The sequence below is a fragment of the Doryrhamphus excisus genome, linkage group LG10, assembly GCF_037039965.1.
Source record: "Doryrhamphus excisus strain RoL-2023G ecotype Guam linkage group LG10, RoL_Dexc_Guam_v1.1, whole genome shotgun sequence".
Classification (NCBI taxonomy): domain Eukaryota; kingdom Metazoa; phylum Chordata; class Actinopteri; order Syngnathiformes; family Syngnathidae; genus Doryrhamphus; species Doryrhamphus excisus.
The window spans coordinates 4217796-4233399 of NC_136366.1; the positions used below are offsets into that span (position 1 = coordinate 4217796).

The window sequence follows — 15604 nt, forward strand, 5'->3', positions numbered from 1 at the left end:
AAGAGCAATACTGTATGTGGTCACATATTAGTCTCCGAAACTATCCGGTAAGACCAGAAAAAGTCTCTAGATTTGTTGCTTTTTGGAAAAACTATATTTAGAGCGGACTTTAGCGACAAAGTTGTGGACAAAGTTTCTTGTTTGGTCTGTCTGAACCAGATCAGAAATATAAACTAAATAATGTTTAAAAATATATATTTTATCACTGAAGAGCAGAAGTTATCTTGCGTCTTCACCTTGAAAGCATGTCTGGTGGGGCGGGGGTGGGTTCGGGGGCGGGGGTGTTTCATGTCTGCTGAAGTTCTGTAACACAACTTGATGAGGGTGACTCAGTCATCTGGATCCAGTTTCAGCATCGGGGACCCCGTCATTCCCAGACGTGTTCCGAATATTTCCAGCCTCTCGTCATCTGGTCTTCTTTTTAGAGTCGCTTTATCGTCAGTACAGTCGTCCCTCACAATATCACGGTTTGATTATCACTCCCTCTTTATATCATGGTTTTTCAGTGATTCATGAATAAAAGATGGCGGTTTTGTGGTATATGTATGTCTATTATTAATCCAATTATATGGAAATACAAATGATATGTAGTACTGTGGTTACCAGGCAGCAGTAATGACACAAATCATTATGACATTAAATGAAGTCATGAGTGAAAAAAAAGTTGTCCTCCCATCCTGTGTGGAAGTGGTAAGTTTAAGAAATCAATTTGAAGCGAACTGGTTAACTCGCTAGCTTGCAAGCCTGTGTCCGTCTTGAGCCCCTGCAGCATAAGAGCCGAGAGCAATGTGTTGTAAACAATAAAAAATAGGAGTGTAAATGTGACTATAGGGGTGTTATTTATGTCTACAGATCTCTAATTATGTCTTTGAAAAATTTAGAAAAATTTTTAAAAATACAAAAAATATTATTATTATTATTATTAAAATGAAAAAATATTTTAAAAAGTTTTTTTTAATTTTTTAAAAAGTTTAAAAATTGCAGAAAACAGGTTTTTTGTGCTCTGAGTATGAAAATATTCCATTTATTAACCATGAATCCTGTATCGTCTCGGGTCTGGAATCAATTAACCATGGTAAACGTTTGACGACTGCAGAGTTCAATCTCGTTTTTTTTTACACCACAGGTTTTGTATGATTTGTCAAATATTTTTGCTAAATTTTGACCATATTGTTCTGCAGAACGGAGTGCCCAAAGAAAGCATCCAATGCAGTACATGCTGGCATTTTTGTCCATAAATATGTATTGTGTGTGATATTTTAGACATAAATTAATGACGGAAACCAAGGTTCCTCTGTATGTAAAAGTATTTTTATCTTTATGTAAGAGTAATGTGGTATTTAAATCCATGTTAGTATCACTGGGATAAATGGCTCCAACTGACTCCCCAGTCCAAATCTCTCAGCTGCTTTGCTCCAAAAGCTAGACTCTCATTGGCTCGGAAAGCCACCCCCGCCTCCCGCCGCCCTTAGAATGTGGGGAGCTGCACCCTGGTCCTGACATCTCAGTCATCTTTTCATGAGCTCTGCATGAAACAAAAGCTGAGCAACTCTTTTTTTTTTTACCATATTTATATTTCATCGCGTCCCGTTCCGATGAGTTCACTTGTGTTTTTGGAAGCCAAAAATGGCAATATGACTTTAAAACCAGGGGTCTCAAACTCAATTTACCTGGGGGCCACTGGAGCTAGGGTCTGGGCAAGGCTGGGCCGCATCAGGTTTTCAAAAAAAAAAAAAAAACGCATTTATTAAAAACAGAAAAATATACAAACTTTTTCAGTGCTTTGGTTCCAATTTTCTACAATAAAAGCTCTGATAAAACATTCCACTGTTCTCAAATATCTTTATTCTTATTTTTCTGCACAAAATAAGATGAAAAATAAATAAACAAATCAAGAATAAAGAAAATTAATCAATCAGTAATAAATAAATATACTACTAATAATAAAACGGCAAATAATAAAAACTTAAGAAACCACATATAGTTGGTGGGTAGACAAATTATTTTTTTCAGATTAAAATTAACAAAGCGACCAGTCCAGGGTGTACCCCGCCTCTCGCCAGCTGGGCGGCAGCTGGGATAGGCTCCAGCACCCCCGCGACCCTCGTGAGGAAAAAGCGGTAGAAAATGAATGAATGAATGAAATGAACAAAGCATTATTAGAGCCCTGTAGACATGACAAAACACGACTATAGTCACATTTATACTCTTTTTATTTACAACATATTGCGCAACTGCAGGGTCTTTAGACACATGCTAACTCGCAAACTAGAGAGCTAGCGACCTAAACGGTAGCCTTCAAGTTATTTCCTTTATACTTAAATAGCCAAAAACTTACCACTTCCACACGGATAGGGAGGATAACTCATGCATTCATTCATTTTCTACCGCTTTTTCCTCACGAGGGTCGCGGGGGTGCTGGAGCCTATCCCAGCTGTCTTCGGGCGAGAGGCGGGGTACACCCTGGACTGGTGGCCAGCCAATCACAGGGCACATATAGACAAACAACCATTCACACTCACATTCATACCTATGGACAATTTGGAGTCGCTAATTAACCTAGCATGTTTTTGGAATGTGGGAGGAAACCGGAGTACCCGGAGAAAACCCACGCATGCACGGGGAGAACATGGCCGAGGGTGGAATTGAACCCTGGTCTCCTAGCTGTGAGGTCTGCGTGCTAACCACTAGACCGGGAGGATAACTATTAACAGTTATTTAACCTTTAACATGAACATTAATGACACGTAATAATTTTTTCTGTGTACATGATACCATACAGCAATAAAGCATTAAACTTTCATATCAAGGCGGGGGCCTCAAAATAGTGTCCTGTGGGCCACATTTGGCCCGCGGGCCGCGTGTTTGAGACCCCTGCTTTAAATGGACGTTAAAAAAGCAGTGAAAGCAGCACATGCAGGATGTGCTACAGGACATTACATCGCCCGCTGCTTGAATCCTTCAAGGCATAACCTGAAGTTATGGGAGTGTAAGTCCTCCTCTGCGCAAAACCTCTCTCACACTGCAACTGTTGACAGGCGCACGGCTGTTTTTAGCTGCTGAAGGTCAGCCAACACACACACACGTCTTATCAGTGGCCTCCTTCTCTTAGCGTCTACTGTTACGAGCCTGCAGGGTCACTGGAGTTACTTTAAGATGGCTGCGTTAACCTCTACCTTGATATTTTTAAGTCGACAGGACCTGACCATGAAACAACTCAGGATTGTCTGAGCTTTTGCTAAACCATCAAAAACTTTCACTCAAGCTGGGTTTAAAGGAAAAGGGCACTTTTTGGGGGAGTCAGCCAATCACAGAGCACATATAGACAAACAACCATTCACACTCACATTCATACCTATGGACAATTTGGAGTGGCCAATTAACCTAGCAGGGCAGCACGGCGGACGAGTGGTTAGCACGCAGACCTCACAGCTAGGAGACCAGGGTTCAATTCCAGGGTTCAATTCCACCCTCGGCCATCTCATGCGTGGGTTTTCTCCGGGTACTCCGGTTTCCTCCCACATTCCAAAAACATGCTAGGTTAATTGGCCACTCCAAATTGTTCATAGGTATGAATGTGAGTGTGAATGGTTGTTTGTCTATATGTGCACTGTGATTGGCTGGCCACCAGTCCAGGGTGTACCCCGCCTCTCGCCCGAAGACAGCTGGGATAGGCTCCAGCACCCCCCGCGACCCTCGTGAGGATAAGCAGTAGAAAATGAATGAGTTCTCCTCTTATTTTGTGTGGAAGTGGTAACTTTTTGGCTTCTTATTTTGTCTTTCCCCACCCTCGGCCATCTCTGTGTGGAGTTTGCATGTTCTCCCCGTGCATGCGTGGGTTTTCTCCGGGTACTCCGGTTTCCTCCCACATTCCAAAAACATGCTAGGTTAATTAGCGACTCCAAATTGTCCATAGGTATGAATGTGAGTGTGAATGGTTGTTTGTCTATATATGTGCCCTGTGATTGGCTGGCCACCAGGCCAGGGTGTACCCCGCCTCTCGCCCAAAGACAGCTGGGATAGGCTCCAGCAACCCCGCAACCCCCGTGAGGAAAAAGCGGTAGAAAATGAATGAATGAATTAACCTAGCATGTTTTGTTTTTGTTTTTTTGATAAAATTACTGGCACCTAGTGACTAGTGTACAATGCTATATTATCAAAATGTCTTTGAATGCATCTTCTAAATGCCTTATATATGTATTTTTGTTCATGCAGTCATTTTTATACCTTAAATGCTTAATCTAGGCAAAAAATATATGCAAATTAACTTTAATATGCATATTTTTGACTGATAACAGGCCTTATTCATTGACAAAACAACAAGAGTTTATTAACAGATATATTTTTGAAGCGGAAGTGAAGCCTCGAAATATGAAGCGGTGGCGAGGGATTGCTGCAATGTGTCTTTTTATGCACTATATGGAAACTCTTCGTGGTTTTAGCACAGAACCTTGTGGAACTCCAGTCATTGTAAGTGTACCGCTGTGTTTGCGGTCCCAAAGGGAAGGATTACTGTACCCATCTGTTTTTTTTTTTAAACCTCCACAACTTATGACAACTTAAAAGATCCCTGGTTGAGTGGAAACCAGTTTTAGCTCAGTCCAACCGGATCCGGATCAGTTAGACCAGCAGAGACCCGGTCCACCAGTGTGCGGCATCATTTCACTCACATTAAATTCACTACAAATGTCAGCCAGTCAAGAGCCAGATCAGAACTGTTGCCGGGTGTCAGAGCACAGTTTAACCGATACCCCCGTGTGTGTGTGTGTGTGTGTGTGTTCCGCACACGTCTTGTGTTTCCCTGCACAGACAAGCGTTGTCACCGTCTTGACTGGTTAAAGTGATTTTCCAGCTTTAAAAAGCGTGTCGTTCCCCCTCGTGCGCCTTCCGAAACACACTCCTCCAGGTGGAAAGGTCGGGGGTCAGAGCAGCGGCCGCAAATAGAAGCGTGATGCAGGAGTGATGACAAAGGGATTTTTGGGGGGTAAAAAGAGCAACAGGGGTTAGCGGTGTGTGTGTGTCGACAGCTGTGTGGGCTTCTGAGGGCCGCGCCACAGTGACTCCCCCTGATGAGCCCACCATCACATGACTTCACTAGTTTTTATTCTACTGTTGAGGGCGTGCTCACACCAGGACGATGGTTATGCAAATTCGGGAAACCTCCCCTGTGGCCCAGTCATAGTAAGGTGATGGCTCCTATTCATGAAAAGCAAACGCAATTCAGAATAGAAATACACTCAAAATGATATAGCTGTGACTACATTAGCGTGTTAATAAACATGTGTCACTGAGGTCATGTGGTACCTCGGTTTTCATTATTAATATGGTCCATAGGGTCCATCATCAACCAAATCATACGAAACCAACTCAATTTGTCCCATAAGAAACATTTTCAATATTACCACACAACCATTTTTACACAATCAACTTTCCAGATCTTCCAGAATCTGCGCCTATTCAAGTCGTATTTCTTTGGATTTCCACAGTTTTCATTTGCACACATGGCCCGCCTCCAGGCACGCGCACTCTTCTGCTGTGATTGGTAGCACTCAGCTTGTACAGCTTGTACCCGGGCACGCCCATATAAAGAAGTCAGGCTCACTGTGATGTCACAGTGTTAGAAAAAAAACTGTCCTAACACAATAATACAACATTCTAACTACATTTATAGGTCAGAGAAGTGGAAAAACTTTCAGGAATTTTGACAAGGAAAATGAGGAAGAACATGATAACTGCATGCATACAAATATCGCATATATTGAAATTAAATATCACAAATTCGGGTATTTCATTGGAAGTCAGACATGAGATTTATAATAATAATAATAAAGCCATAATAAAAGTATTATGGTAATGGGTTTATTTCATTTGAACATGCATCAGATTACAATTGAATGCATCCCATAATCAGTTCACAGTTCCACATGTCCAAAAGGAGTAGGAAGAAGCAAAGCTTATTAAATCCTACCCCTCCATCTGGTACTTTTACAATCAGTAACTGTTACATTTGTTCACTTCCTGCTTTCCTAATATAGTTTAAGGTTTTTTTGTCACGTACCAAAGTACGAGGTGATATGACCATCCAATTACATAATGGGTACCATAGTAACTGTCAATATTATTATAAGTATATCTGAATGGACTTTCTGTCCTGCGACCCACCCACTTTTGAGTCCCCTCCCACCACTATGTGGAGGTCCAGCCGAACCGGTGGACAATGACTTCCGCTTGGGAGATGGGAGAACATTTTGTGTTAAAGTTGTTACGTGTGCTGCTTTGTTCAGATCACGCCGGGCAGCAAGGCGGCGCATGCCAACCTGGTCCAGGGCGACGTCATCGTGGCCATCGACGGTGTCAGCACAGAGGGTATGACGCACTTGGAAGCCCAGAACAAGATCAAGATGGCCAACTACAACCTGGCGCTCACCATGTCGAAGTAAGTGCTCAAAGATGGCTGACACGGTTGGTGCACTTGTGTACTTACACTTGGTCTCTTTCTTTCTTTCTTTCTTTCTTTCTTTCTTTCTTTCTTTCATTCTTTCCCTGCTTCCCTCCTTCCCTCCCTCCCTCCCTCCCTCCTTCCTTCCTTCCTTCCTTCCTTCAAACGTTCCTTCCTTCCTTCAAACCTTCCTTCAAACCTTCCTTCAAACCTTCCTTCCTTCCTTTGTCCCTTCCTCCCTTCCTTCCTTCCTTCCTTCCTTCCTTCCTTCCTTCCTTCAAACCTTCCTTCCCTCTTTCAAACCTTACTTCCTTCCTTCAAACCTTCCCTCCCTGCCTCCCTCCTTCCTTCCTTCCTTCCTTCCTTCAAACCTTCCTTCAAACCTTCCTTCCTTCCTTCAAACCTTCCTTCAAACCTTCCTTCAAACATTCCTTCAAACCTTCTTTCCTTCCTTCGTCCCTTCCTCCCTTCCTTCCTTCCTTCAAACCTTCCTCCCTTCCTCCCTTCCTCCCTTCCTTCCTTTCTTTCTTTCTTCCTTTCTTTCTTTCTTTCTTTTTCTTTTTCTTTCTTTCTTTCTTTCTTTCTTTCTTTCTTCCTTCCTTCCTTCCCTCCTTCCCTCCCTCCCTCCCTCCTTCCTTCCTTCCTTCCATCAAACCTTCCTTCCTTCCTTCAAAACCTACTTCCTTCGTTCAAACCTTCCTTCCTTCCTTCAAACCTTCCTTCAAACCTTCCTTCAAACCTTCCTTCCTTCCTTCTTCCCTTCCTTTCTTTCTTTCTTTCTTTCTTTCTTCCTTCTTTCTCAATCACAGCCAATCACAGGGCACATATATGTGGGAAGAAACCGTAGTACCCGGAAAAAAACCCACACATGCACGGGGAGAACATGCAAACTCCACACAGAGATGGCCGACTGTGGAATTGAACTTGGGTCTCCTAGCTGTGAGGTCTGCGCGCTAACTACTCAGCCGGGCCGCATTCAGTTAACAAAATTGTTTTTTCAAGAGCACTTTAAACATCAGACCCCATTACATAACAAAATATCCATCCATCCATTTTTCTCCGCTTATCCGGGGTCCGGGTCGCGGGGGCAGCTGTCTCAGTAGGGAAGCCCAGACTTCCCGGTCCCCGGCCACCTTCTCCAGCCCAGCTCCATCTCAACTGACTCCTCTCAATGTGAAGGAGAAGCAGCTCTACTCTGAGCCCCCCCTGAATGACTGAGCTCTTAGGGTGACAAGTTAGGGGGCCTTAGGGGGGCCGGATTCAAACGCTTAGCGGGCCGCATGGGGCCCCGGGGCCATAGTTTGCTCACCGCTGAACTAAAGCATGTTGCTGGATTTGCGCTTTTACATAGTCAGTACATGATGGGCAACGCCTGGCCAGCCAATCAAAACACAATCAGTCATTTTTTTCCTTCTCATCCCATGAGGACATTTATTTATGCTCCTGTCATGTTCTCACAAGTGTCTTCTTTCTCTGTGAACAAGACGCTCTAATTCCGTTCCTTTATTGTCTTTGTCTTCCTCTTCGGGAACGTGGGCTTTCAGGGTCGTAGAGGCAGACAAAAGTAATAACGCATGGGATAATAATAATAATAATAATAATATGTTCCTCAAAGATTCTGAGCAGATATGAAGATATTGTTGACTCGCGTCCGGACGTCCCCATGCGCTCACCAAGCCGAGCCGCCCAGGGGGAAAAGATGTGTCACATGACCTGCAGATATTGAATCTGCGGAGGTACAAGTGAAGGTTAGCTGGCTGTTTCTGTCCCTGATGTCCTCCTGACAACTCAGGGGAGGAAAGGAGTGACAGTCAGGTCACCACGTTCTTGAAGCTGCTTCTGCTTGAAGACGCATTGGTTGATGGTGTGGTGGGGGGGGGGGGGCGCTTGGGGGACTGACACAGTCATTTTTAATCATGTAACGTCCTCTAAAGCAGGGATGTCCAAACTTTTTTGCCACTGAAAGCCGCATACAGTTACGTTGAAGATACCTTTTGTACAATGAAGCCATTCAATGTAGGTCAATGTACGCAAAATACAGTTTATGCAAGCTATGCTGTCGGCTGCACGGTGGTCGAGTGGTTAGCGCGCAGACCTCACAGCTAGGAGACCCAGGTTCAATCCCACCCGCAGCCATCTCTGTGTGGAGTTTGCATGTTCTCCCCGTGCATGCGTGAGTTTTTTCCGGGTACTCCGGTTTCCTCCCACATTCCAAAAACATGCTAGGTTAATTAGCGACTCCAAATTGTCCATAGGTATGAATGTGAGTGTGAATGGTTGTTTGTCTATATGTGCCCTGTGATTGGCTGGCCACCAGTCCAGGGTGTACCTCGCCTCTTGCCCGAAGACGGCTGGGATATTATGCTAGGTGTTAGTATGCTAACATCAGCATGTGAGCAATGTTAGCATGCTAGTATTTTCATGGGTAAACACATAAACACTTGGTGTTATCATGTTAACAACAACAGTAGCATTTTGAGACATTCTCACAGGTAGACACTATTATGCTAGGTGTTAGCATGCTAACATCAGCATGCGAGCAATGTTAGCATACTAGCATTTTCATGGGTAAACACATAAACACTTGGTGTTAGCATGTTAACAACAACAGTAGCATTTTGAGACATTCTCACAGGTAGACACTATTATGCTAGGTGTTAGCATGCTAACATCAGCATGCGAGCAATGTTAGCATACTAGCATTTTCATGGGTAAACACATAAACACTTGGTGTTAGCATGTTAACAACAACATAGCATTTTGACATAGACACAGACTTTCTTGAGACATTCTCACAGGTAGACACTATTATGCTAGGTGTTAGCATGCTAACATCAGCATGCAAGCAATGTTAGCATACTAGCATTTTCATGGGTAAACACATAAACACTTGGTGTAAGCATGTTAACAACAACAGTAGCATTTTGAGACATTCTCACAAGTAGACACTATTATGCTAGGTGTTAGCATGCTAATGTTTGCTTGCTTAAGCAGACACTCAACATTATCATGCTAACGGTAGCATGTCAGAGTGCTAACATAATTATACTAACATTTTCAAACATATACAAACGCTAAGCACTGTTATGCTAGGTGTTAGCATAGCAGCACACAATGCTAATGTTTGCATTGTTTAAGTAATTCAAACCCTTCTGTGGTATGTTTCCATGATCAAGTAATGTAAATACATGGATCCGATGAATGTAAGAGTAATATTGATGGTGTAAATGACAATATGGCGCTCGGCGAGGTCTGCGCTGTGTGAATGCTTTTCTAGTTAATGATGTATTCATTTTTCATCCGTTTTCTATACCGATTATGCTCACTAGGGTCACGGGTGTATGCTGACAAACAACCATTCACACTCAAATTCATACCTATGGGCCTTTGGAGTCACCAATGAAGCTAACGTTATTCATTTTATTCAATATCCGGAAGGTCAATAAAAAAAATGCCCCCCTGCTCTAACGTAAAAGACACTCCATTGCATTTATTTAAAAGATTTATTTAAGATGGCAGCAGCAGCGCTGACGTGGAAGCCGCCTCCCGCTCGCCTGAAGGCGTTTGACAGATGAGATCTGATAAGTTTGAGCGAGGGAAATGAATGTTGGCGCTCTGAGCTCAGAGCGCCGTCTCATAACCGCAAACGCTCCAGGTGATGAAGATAAGACGATGCGCTGAGGAAGACAATGTATTTTCTCCTCCCCCCCGATGAGAAGTGTGGCGTGTTCAATGTGGAAGTCAGAGGCGGCAAAGGTTGCCGATGTTTGACCTCCGTTGTCTAGTGGTGCTCAGCATCCACGTGTACCCGTCACGGTCAGCGGGTTTGATTTCTGATTCTATTGAGCGTTGCCATGTCGTCTGCCACACGGCGCTCATCCGCTCCTCTGACACTATTGCTAACTTACCTAGCAACATCAGGGCACATACATACATACTTTATTCCAATTCAAATTGTAAACAAATCAGGAAATAAGCAAAAGAAAATAATTATTACAAAATCATGGAAAAAAGTGAAAATAGAAAAAAATACTAGATCCAGAAAGATAGAAATTTAAAAAAATATTTAAAAAATAAAATACAATTAAATACACTTAAATACACTTAAATACAACTAAAATAAAATAAAATTAATTAATTACAATTAAATTTAATTAAAATAAATAAAATAGAATACAAAACAAATAGAAAAATACAATTAAAACAACTAATGAGGGAAAATAATCCTAAAAAAAATGTCGGTGGCTTTTAGAAAATATAGGAGAAAAACAGGGAATCAAGATCGATATATACATACTATTGCTAACTTACCTAGCAACATCAGGGCACATACATACATACTTTATTGTAAACAAATCAGGAAATAAGCAAAAGAAAATAATTATTACAAAATAATGGAAAAAAAAGTGCAAATAGAAAAAAATACTAGATCTAGAAAGATAGAAATAAAAAAAAATCTAAAAAAATAAAATACAATTAAATAAAATTAAAATAAAATTAATTAATTAGAATCAAATTAAAATAAATAAAATAGACTAAAAAAAACAAATAGAAAAATACAATGAAAACAACTAATGAGGGAAAATAATCCTAAAAAAATGTTGGTGGCTTTTAGAAAATATAGGAGAAAAACAGGGAATCAAGATCGATTGCTAGATAGTAACTTTATTGATCCCGAACCAAATAAAAAATTTTAAAAGTTATGTAATTAAATAACTAAAAATAAAAACATAAGGCAAAATAAAATACTTCACTGATCCTGAAGGAAATTCTAATAAAATGTAATAATAATAACAAATACATAAGGGTAAATAATAATTAAAGAATGAGGTCAATTTTTCAGAAAAAGTCATGTTAAATGAAGAGATAAATGTAGAGAAAATATTTCCAAAAATAAGGGGAAAGAGAATAGCCAGATACTTTATTGATCTGCAAGGATCAATAAAATCATTTTACAGATGTAATGAAGTAAAGAAAAATAAAAAACATAAGAAAAATTTTGACAGATTTCCAGAAAATGAGGGAAAATATGGGAAATTGTGATCTCACCACCATCATTTTTGAACCAGCAACCCTTCCGCCCCACGAGACTCCATCATGTCAATCATCTGGGCTGGGTTTTCACGCCGTATGCCCTCAAGTTCGTCGTATTTCACTAGTGTGCTTCGTTTATTTTGAAAGCCTGACTTCAGGTTGCGTTACGCCGACGCCGCCGAACGGACCGGAAGCTGTGGGAAACTATTAAAACGTCGGCGGTGTGTCGGAATATGGGATTGATTGCACATCCGGTAGCAATACTGTTGCTGTTGCTGACACCCACGTCTTCTTTTGTCCTTTCAGGTCCAAGCGTCCTGTTGTCATGCCGACACCGAGAATCGACGCCGCCATTCCCATGATCCCTCACCAGCAGGTGAGCTCTCCCATGATCTTGACACTTAAATATTCTTTTCTTCCCTCCCCCCTCCAGAAGCAGGCTGTCTTCTCAATGCACACAACCTGCTGCTGCCATCTAGTGGTCACATGAGCATCCGAACGTTAATCATAATATATAATACAATATATAATGTTTACATAAAGTTGTAGTCACCTTCATGATTCATCCCTGATTGACATATGCTGACCCCCCCCTCCCCGTCTCCTCCCCTCCCCACGCACAACGCCGCAGGTCAACGGGCGCCTCCCGGCCTGCGGCGCTTCCTCCTCCGGGCCCGCGGAGGCCGCCGTCAGCCCCGCTGGCAGGAAGCAGTATAACTCCCCACTCGGCCTGTACTCAGAGGAGACTCTGAGGGAGATGGCGGCCATTCAGGCGGGCCTGCCGCCGTGGTACGTAGCCAAGCAGGAGGCACGCTTTGCGTCGTCTGACGTGCTCCCGCCACGTTGTCACAGCCCCGCAACCAATACCCGTGTGTCCTTGACCCCCCCCCCCGTGTAGAAGGAGAAACGGGCTCTGTGGAACATCCTCCAATAAGAGCTTGGAGGTCTGGGTGGTGATGTCATAGATGGTTAGTGGCGAGCAAGTGGAAAAACATGAGCGATGCGAGGGAGACGCCGTGACCCCCGCATGATGACCTGGCTTGCCTTTACAGCAAGGGTGTCCAAAATGTGGCCCTCAGCTGTTTTTTTTATTTGCCAGGGGAACATTTAAAAATTAGAATTTAGCAAGACAATCAAAAAGTGAAAGGTTATCATGTGAGGAGAATAAAGGCAAAATATTACGTCATCAAGGAAAAAATGTAGAAGAAATAATTTTAGTAGTGTAAGTGATAATATTAAAAAAAAAACAACAACAATGAATAAAGTTGAAATTTGGGGGGATTATGTTGAATAAAAGTTCTAATCTCATGAGAATAAATATTACGGGATAAAGTCAAAATTACCAGAAAAACACATAGAAGGGGAAAGTTGAAAAAAAAAACCAGTTGTGATTTTAGGGGCATAAAGTCAAAATATCAAGAGAAAAAAGGGCAAGAATAATAGGAGAATATAATAAAAATACTATTATATTATATTATATTATATTATATTATATTATATTATATTATATTATATTATATTATATTATATTATATTATATTATATTATATTATATTATATTATATTATATTTTATTATATTATATTATATTATATTATACTATATTATTATTATTATTATTATTATTATTATTATTATGTCCAAGAAGATAGTTGAAATTGTTGGGAATTAAAAATAAATACGAAATATGAAACAGCTGTGATTTTATGAGAATAAAGTTGCAGTTTTATAAGAATATACTTGTAATATAATAATCAAATTTTAGTAGTATTGACTTAAAAAATGTTTTTAACATTTTTTAAAAGTGGTAATATTATCGTGATTTCTGTAAAAAATAGCTTGGGGGAACAAGGTATGATATTATGGCAATAAAGTCTGAAATATTAAAAATATATTAAAAAATATAAATATAATATATATACATATATTAGTATATATATACATATAATAAATTATATAATTACATAATAATTTCTGAAATAAAATCCTAATATTACAAGAAGCAAATTTCTGAAGAAAATTTAAATGTTTGGAACATTTAAAGAAAAAACATCAGCAAAAGTAAATAATGAATAAATACTAAATAAATGAATAATACTGTTTTTCAGCTGGGTTGAAATACTTCCCAGTATATCATCTCGTGTATACCGATGTATATACCAAAGTTTCACGCTTCCTGTGATCTACGCGCTCCTCCGTGTTGTTGAATGCCGCTGTTGTTGTCTGTGAGGGCTAACGTGCTAACAGAATAATAAGAAGGCTAGCCGCCCAGAGAGTCGCTACACACACGCTGACACAAGAGGGCGACACCGGGTGGTCCTTTTACAGCTTTTACAACAACACTTTTGAAAGTCATGTGACAACTGGGATGGCGGCATCCTGGTGATGCCACGCCTCCTCCCCTCTGCCAGACCACCTCTCCTTCCTTTCTCCTGACGCTGGAGCGCTCCTCCTCGTGCAAACTCAAAGTCCCATCAACCACTAATGTTCTTCTTTTTCTCTATCATCCTCCTCCTTCTCGCCGGCCGCCTTCGTCTTCTCTCCGTGACGCAAACAAGGTTTTCACCCCCGCGCCTACCAAGTTAGTATCGCCCTGCTGAGTGCGTTCTCAAGTGTGTGTTTGGTCCTTTAAAGACATTCTTGGGTGTGTGTATACTATATATATATATATATGTGTGTGCGTCGTCATGGTAACACCCATTTGAAGCACGGTGGTGAGAGGGTGGGAGCATGTTGCACTCCGACACAGGACACGCACTCACGGCCAACAGGGTCATCCTGGGTGGCCTTCATGTAAAACCTGCAATCAGAGTTAACCTAGCATGTTTTTGGAATGTGGGAGGAAAAGCGGAGTACCCGGAGAAAACCCACGCATGCACGGGGAGAACATGCAAACTCCACACAGAGATGGCAGAGGGTGGAATCGAACCCAGATCTTCCCCATTTCCTCACTTGATCACCGTGCGGTCCCTTATGCAATCACATGCATCCAAAATGGACTTCATTCATATTAATACAAATTACAATCACATTATATTTCAAACATTGAATTTCATAATGTAACTTATTTTGTTTTTTATTTTCATTAAACTATTTTTTAATTAAATATATTTAGTTTAACAAATTATTATTATTATTATTATTGTTATTATTATTATTATCCTTCCTCCCACATTCCAAAAAGTTATATTTAATATGTATAATAAAACTTATTTTGTATTTTATATTAAGTTTTTAACATTCATTCATTCATATAATATTAATATATTAATAATATAATAATAATAACATTAATAATAATATTATTACATAATTAATAATATTAAGTATAATATTAATTTTAAAGTTATTTAATTTGTATTTAATGTTAAGTTGAATCTAAGATAACTATTTTACTATATTTAGTATTTTAATTAAAAACATTTTAATTAAAAGGGTTTAATGTTTTAATTTTTTATATTATTATTATTTTATAGTAATATTTTTTTTTATTGTATTATATGCAATAGAGTTATATAGAAATGTGTTTTTTTTCTCTATATATTTATTTATTTAAAAAATAAATGATTAACGACATTGTTACTTTGAAGAAAGACACAATGAATAAATAAATATATATATATATATTACATAATATATACATATTTGAATCCATTCATATTGTTATACTACGTTAACCTTGCATCGCTCCTGCTGAGGCTACACTCTGTGTGTATGCTAGCAGCCCCGCCTCCACCCTCCATCCGAGAAACGGACAAGAGGGCTCACTCTGTACGTCAGAAGGTGCTGAAACCGACGTACGGAGACAGACACAGACACGCTTGCATGATCATCAACTTTCATTTCCATGTATGGTGTGATTAATTGATTTTAGGCTCGATTCCCATGAGAGATGACCTGCATCTCTAAAGCTTCGGGGATTGTTGCGTGGGTTTGTGTTGATGCGTGACTGACGGCTGCGACGGCTGCTTGTGTTGATTGTCTCTGCTTGCGTCCTTTCTTTGACGTTGACGTGTCCTACGTTTGGAGTGACAGCGAAGGTCACACTTTGACGTTTGATTAGCGGCGGCGTGTTGATCTTTGCTGCTGATTCCCGCATACCGGTGATGACAAGCTGGTGCCCAATAATCT

The 15604-nt window shown here is 40.5% G+C and overlaps 1 protein-coding gene across 3 annotated transcripts in view; it reads left to right on the forward strand.

The window, feature by feature from the left end:
* The window catches only part of LOC131119916 (LIM domain-binding protein 3), a 31843-nt gene that overhangs the window by 6883 nt on the left and 9356 nt on the right, over positions 1–15604 (forward strand). For all 3 annotated transcript variants that reach the window (XM_078793865.1, XM_058064786.2, XM_078793866.1), the window contains exons 3-5: positions 6285–6436; positions 11780–11849; positions 12105–12262. In XM_078793865.1, coding sequence (XP_078649991.1) covers positions 6285–6436; positions 11780–11849; positions 12105–12262 — 380 coding nt within the window. The remainder of the gene's footprint in view (positions 1–6284; positions 6437–11779; positions 11850–12104; positions 12263–15604) is intronic.